At 40.0% G+C, this 6,625-nt stretch overlaps 1 protein-coding gene across 1 annotated transcript in view; it reads right to left on the reverse strand.

Moving 5' to 3' along the window:
* Nucleotides 1-6,625, reverse strand: part of LOC106881907 (DBH-like monooxygenase protein 1) — a 34,913-nt gene that overhangs the window by 8,045 nt on the left and 20,243 nt on the right. The window contains exons 9-10 of the mRNA XM_014932430.2: nt 3,223-3,282; nt 1,248-1,357 (exon numbers count right to left, since the gene is read on the reverse strand). Coding sequence (XP_014787916.1) covers nt 1,248-1,357; nt 3,223-3,282 — 170 coding nt within the window. The remainder of the gene's footprint in view (nt 1-1,247; nt 1,358-3,222; nt 3,283-6,625) is intronic.

A 6,625-nucleotide genomic window follows, 5' to 3' on the forward strand; every position in this document is an offset into this window, starting at 1 on the left:
GGATGGTGGCGAACCCTGCTGTACTCTTCCACCACAACTTTCTCTCACTCTTACTTCCTGTTTCTGTTGTGCCTGTATTTCAAAGGGTCAGCCCTGTCACACTGTGTCACGCTGAATATCCCCGAGAACTACGTTAAGGGTACACGTGTCTGTGGAGTGCTCAGCCACTTGCACGTTAATTTCACGAGCAGGTTATTCCGTTGATCGGATCAACTGGAACCCTCGACGTCGTAAGCGACGGAGTGCCAACAACGATGTTGTTGTTGATGTTGGTGGTGATGGTAGTGTTGTTGTTGTTGGTGGTGGTGGTGTTATTGTCAGTAGGTTCTTTGCAAAAATCAAAGGGAGTGGCGACCGATACGCTTGGTTGACTACTATGCCTCGGGTCAATTGAACACGAGGAAGCCAATACATTTTCTCCTACACCCACTTCTCTGTTTAGACATAGATTGAAAAATGTGTCCGAGAATGTTTTCAGAACGGACTTTCCACCCGTTCCGTGATTGAAACGGGGTAAAAACTATTTTAGAAGATGCTTGAATACATCAACCAAACAATAATTACAATTTCAACGGCCGAAAATGGCAAAAGACAAGCAAAATTAGAGAAAACTCACCAGAGGTGATTCGAGCATGGATTCCACTTGTAAAACCAAATAATAATCCTTCCTACAATAGGCACAAGACCTGGATTTTTGGGGGGGAGGAGGATAGGATAGTCGATCACAGGACTCAACTGGTACTTTATTTATCTATCCCGAGAAGAATGAAAGGCAAAGTCGACCTCGGTGAAATTTGAACTCAGAGCATAAAAACAAACGAAATACCGCTAAACATTTCGCTCGGCGTGCTAATGTTTCTGCTAGCTCGCCGCCTTGAAGCCAAATGATGATAATATGAAGACTAGAAGAGGAACAGTTCTCACTTAAAGATCGTAGTTTAGTGAAATCTGAGTCACACACACACACGCACGCACACACTCTTACACACTCACTGATATACAGAAATAAACATATACTCAAAGATTCAAAGATCAATAGTAGATAGTTGGAGGGGTGAATACACACAGAGATACTTATGTGTATGTGTGTGCATGTATGTAAGTGAGTGTGTGTGTTTGTATGCAGTGTGTGTGGAATGGTTTGAGCATGTGTGTAAGTAGAAGTATGCATGAATGTGTGAGGATAAATTCATAGATAGATAGATTGATAGTTAGATGGGTAGATAGATACATAAATACATACATACCCGATCAGTTTGCGATCAAACTTTAAACTACTAGTACAAAGTTTTAGTTCTATTCGTGGATAATGCATAATGAAGGCTTGACACATTTCTTCATCAGTGCCAAGACCACCCTGTAAAGAAAATAGATTTATAAAATGATTATATAAGGTATGAAAACTACGTTAATCTTCATCAAATTTACAACGAGACAAAATACAAAAGCTCTAATGTCTTATTCTGTCACAAATTTTCTGTAAATTGGGTTCATTCTATTTTCAATGTCTCAAATTTTGTTTTTTCTAGGCCCATAAAGAAGACTACCAGCTACCAAGTTTCCTTGTTTGGTTGACTTGAAAATGCCTGAAATTTTGGGGGTGGGGACTAGTCGATCACGTCGACCTCAGTGTTTCAGTAGTACTTCGTTTATCGACCCCGAATTGATGAAAGGCAAAGTCGACCTCGGCGGTGTTTGAACTCAGAACGTAAAGACGGACGAAATGCCGCTAAGCGTTTTGGCCGGCATGCTAACGTCTCTGCCAGCTCGCTACTTCGATAATAATAATGATGATGATGATGATGATGATAATAATAATAATAATAATAATAATAATAATAATAATAATAATAATAATAATAATGCGATAAGGAAGAAAGAAAAGTCGATAGATATGACAGATTAGCTTGGGAAGTTAAGCAGTTGTGGTCGGTGAAGAAAGCAGCAGTAGTACCAATAATTGTCGGAGCCCTGGGAAGAGTGAGCAAAAGTCTGGAGAAGTACGTGAAACAAATAGGGGCTGCAATAAGGGTGGAGTACTTGCAGAAAGCAGCACAGCTTGGAACCACCCGAATACTCCGGAAGGTGTTCGAAAAATAAGAGGTGTTACCTTAGTTCACTGGTAGTGAACAGCTGACACCGCAGTACATCTCCAGCGTTAAAAGCTGTGCAAAGGTAATGACAATGATAATAATAATAATGTAATTGTATACTGCTAACTTAACGTGACAGTCCCAATAAGGGAATATACTACTGCTATTTAGCCCTAGGAAGCTGGACTGCTTCCTGTCGGCCTTGACACATTTCCTATGTCCTTATCTTTGCGAGGGGGAGACAAACTCCTCCACCCAGCCTAGCCTGCATTCAGGGACGTTTCTGAATCTTTTCTCGTCATCAGCCTGAAGTAGCACGACTAGCTAGTTGAAAAAGTCTGTAAACCTCTCGCAAAGATATATTATTTCAGTGAAACACATTCACTGGTTACAAAAATTAGAAATAGTAATAATGATTTCTTTTATTTGCCACCAGGACGGAGGATGAGGGGTACAATACAACGACAGACATAATGTTTGGGGGTTTAGATATAACGGAATGATAAAAAAGAAGTATATACAGTATACATTAAAAGAAGTGAAGTGTCCATAGTATACAGCTCAAGGAAGAAATTTGTGATGGATGAGGGGCTCTTGATACAGGCGGACCTCTTGGGATAATCGAGAAACCCACCATCTAAGATCATCCTGAATACCACGGACAAATATCTTTTCCAACTTCTTTCCTCCGACTCACAGGTCTACATCAATTCTTGCCATTATCAAGGACAGCACCTCCCTCTCCGCCCTCACTTTCCTTTTCAAGTGAAACTTGTAAAAGTCAATGAGGGCTTTACCAAAGAGGAATGTCTCTGTCCTTTTCCTTTTCCTTTCAGCTTCGTCCACCAGACAACCTCTTTCGCCACAGCAACCAGGCAAAGGAAACGTGCCTTGCCAGTCCGATTAAAGGAGGGTGGTGTGGCGATCATCATTATGGACTCGGATGACAGACGGATCCGTCCCACACGCGACACCAGCTGTTCGGCGTAACTTCACAAATCAGCAAGTTAGATGAAATAACTATATAAAGATAGTCAACTAAAAGTGATATTAGTTATTTGAAGTAACAATATGAAAAAGAGAATTCAAAAATCTAAAAATTAATATTTTCTGCAGAAATATTACTTACATTTGTAAAATTTGTTCTTTCTGTAGTGTCATAGACACATTCTATTTGTAGGATGTCATCCTGAAACAGAAAAAAATTAACAATAATAATAATAATAATAATAATAACTAGCTGGACCCGTGAAAAATTCATGGAAAACATAAAAAAATGTAAGCATCTGTAAACAGTGTACTGGTGCCATGAGAAATGTCTGCATGTTATGACCGTCTGTCTTTACCTTCTGAGTTCAAATTCTGCCGAGGTCGACTTTACCTTTCGTGCTTTCGGGGTTGATAAGTTAAGTACCAGTTGTGTACTGAGGTCGATCTAATCAACTGGCCCCCTCCACCCAAAACTTTCAGGTCTAGAAAAGTATATTGTGATAGTTACAGAATATAGAAAATAATGTAACACCAATGACTATATAATCCAACCAAAATATCTCAATTACACGAACGTAAACGGAATTACTATTTAACCTTAAAATATATCGTACATATTCAAAGAAGCTTCTTGGTTTAGTGGTACGGAACGTTTCTCCGGTGTTCTTTTATTCTTTTACTTGTTTCAGTCATTTGACGGTGGCCATGCTGGAGTACAACCCTTTAGTCGAAGAAATTGATCCCTGAACTTATTCCCTGTAAGCTTGATGCTTATTCTATCAATCTCTTCTGCTGAACAGCTAAATTACAGGGACGCAAACGCACCAACATCGGTTGTCAAGCAATGGTGGTGGGACAAACACAGACACACATACATACATACATACATACATATGACTGGCTTGGAGTTAGTAGTGATGCGGGCTGGTGCAATTTTGTGGTTTGCCGGTATGCCGAGAGAGATCCAGCGGGCCCCTGACTGGTTCCCTGATCTTAAAGGTGTAATGTGGACGTGTAATGATGGAGCGGCTGGTGTGGGGGTGATGCTAACTGGTGCGGTGGTCTTCCTCACAGTACTTCATGGTAGACAATATTTTGTGTGTATGTTACACCACGTTTTTGGCCTTGTCTGTTATCCCAATTGAGTGTCATAGCTCTTACTTTGATATTGTTCATAGCTCGTGCTCTTGAAAATGCGACATATAATTAGCCATGAGAAAATATCGGTTAAGGCAAATGTATTTCAACTTTTTAAAATATTTACCCTTGAGCCTTATTAATTTTCATTGAATATGCAAGTCGAAGTGGAAACTGAAGTCTATTTAGTGTGAATGAAATATGAGCTAAGAAAGAATCAACCTCGTCTCAACTGCCTTCTCTCCATGGATGATTTAAAACTGTTGTCGAAAACAGAGCCTGAAATGGAGAGGTTGGTTGAGATTATAGATATGCAGCAAGGATATAGGGATGGAATTCGGTATCTCGACGTGTGTTGTGCTCACTTTGAAACGGGACAAAAAAGCAGATTGTAAGGGCGTAGCATTGCCAAACGGAGAGAGAATTGAGGACTCGGATGATGATGAGTACAATTACCTCGGGATCCTGGAGCTGGACAATATCTTGCACAGAGAAATGAAAGACAAGGTCATCACTGCATATTTGAAGCGCTTCAAATATCTCTTGAAATCAAAACTGAACTCAAGGAACCTTGTGACTGCCATCAACATATGGGCTGTTGCTGTAGTCTACTACAGCGCACCCATCCTGAAATGGACACGAGCCGAGATTAACCATGCATGGTGCCCTCCGCCCTAAGGTGAACGTACACATGAAGCAGTGTAAAGGTGGACGTGGCCTGATTAGCATACGAAACAGCATCAACAATTAAAGAAAAAACATGATATAGTATTTGGTAAATAGTAGACAAGACTTGCTAAAGTATGTAGCTAAAACAGAAATATTTACTAGCAACGAACTTGAGAGTGTTAAGGAATTCCGATCACGAATAGCTAACCAGGGAGTAGCAATTCTACTCCGCATGGAATTACATGGTTAACTCCACCGTGAAACTAACAACTTAAAAGACCAGGAAGCATTACGGAGGTGGCTCAGCAAGGGTGACCTTAAAAAGAAGACTGAAAGCCTAAGCATCGCTCCCCAAGAATACCAACTCAGTAAAAAGGGATATATATCACACAAGTGCAACGAACCTCTGCAGAATATGTAGGAAGGTCAAAAGCGTGACTCATATTGTTAGTGCTTGTGAAAGTCTTGCGCAGAAAGAGTACAAGCGTAGACACGGCATGGTAGCCCGAAACCTTCACTGGCTAATATGCTGGAAGTATGGATACCAGGTAACGAGTGTTTGGTACCAGCATACACTGGAAAAAGTAATGGACTAAAACGGGAAGACAAAGATCCTCTGGGACTTTGACTTCCAGACAGACAAGGTGTTAGAGCACCGAAAGCCAGACATAGTAACCTTTAGGAGAGACAAACAAGAGTGCCTAGTAATCGACGGAACAGTGACTGATCAACATGTTATCATGAAAGAAAAACGATTGTTAAATATAGAACTCTGAGAATTGAGATTGCCAAGATGTGGCAGCAAGGAGAGTCAAACATAAAGGTTGTCCCTGTATCATGAGAGCATTGGGTTCAATACCACTCAACCTGAAGAAATATATGGAATCTTTAGAAATGCCCTACAATCTAGGTGTATTGCAAAAGTCGGCTTTACCTGGAACTGCGTCCGTATTGTGTAAAGTAATGTCTGTCTAAAGTCCTTGACAGACAGTACAAACACTCGGTAGGCACAATATGCTCAGTCAACTTCACGATACTGGATATTGTACGACATCTTCAATAATAGTAATAATGGATATAGAGTCATAAAGTGGCAAAAAGAACTGATGAGTATGGATACGAAGACATGGACATTACTGGCATTGATCAGAATATCCCTTTCCTAGAATGACAATGCTCAATTGTACTAGTCCAGGAGAAAGGATGAAAGAGGTTTGATCACTTGTCAGAACTGTGTACCTTCAAAGACCTGAACTGTCGACGCACCCTACCTTGGTGGTGCGTCGGCTTGCCCAGAGAGCATATGAAATTGGTAGACATGGTGGAATTGTTGGTTTAATCATGATGTTCTGGTAATCTGAGAAACTAGCTTTATTTATCGTCATTGATTTGTGAATATACAATTGCGATGTATAAAGCATAGCATGTTTATTAATGCAGCCATGTAAACATAATTTATTATACTCTGAAAATATTGTTACACGAAGAAGGCTGCAAAACAGCCGTAATCCTAAGAATTACAAGCGGTTAAGTAAATATACGCACTCCTCCTCATATCTCTTGACGTTTTATGGTTTATATACTCCTCATTAAATAATTCGTGATTTCAGTTGTATTAAACTATTCATTATATTCCTCTGTATTGGATTACTATGAGGTCTGTTGGCCACAATGTTCTATGAATCCATACGTCACACTACTAGAAATTTATGTATATATAAATAAATAAATAAATA

The sequence above is a fragment of the Octopus bimaculoides genome, chromosome 8 (genome assembly GCF_001194135.2).
Source record: "Octopus bimaculoides isolate UCB-OBI-ISO-001 chromosome 8, ASM119413v2, whole genome shotgun sequence".
Classification (NCBI taxonomy): Eukaryota; Metazoa; Mollusca; class Cephalopoda; order Octopoda; family Octopodidae; genus Octopus; species Octopus bimaculoides.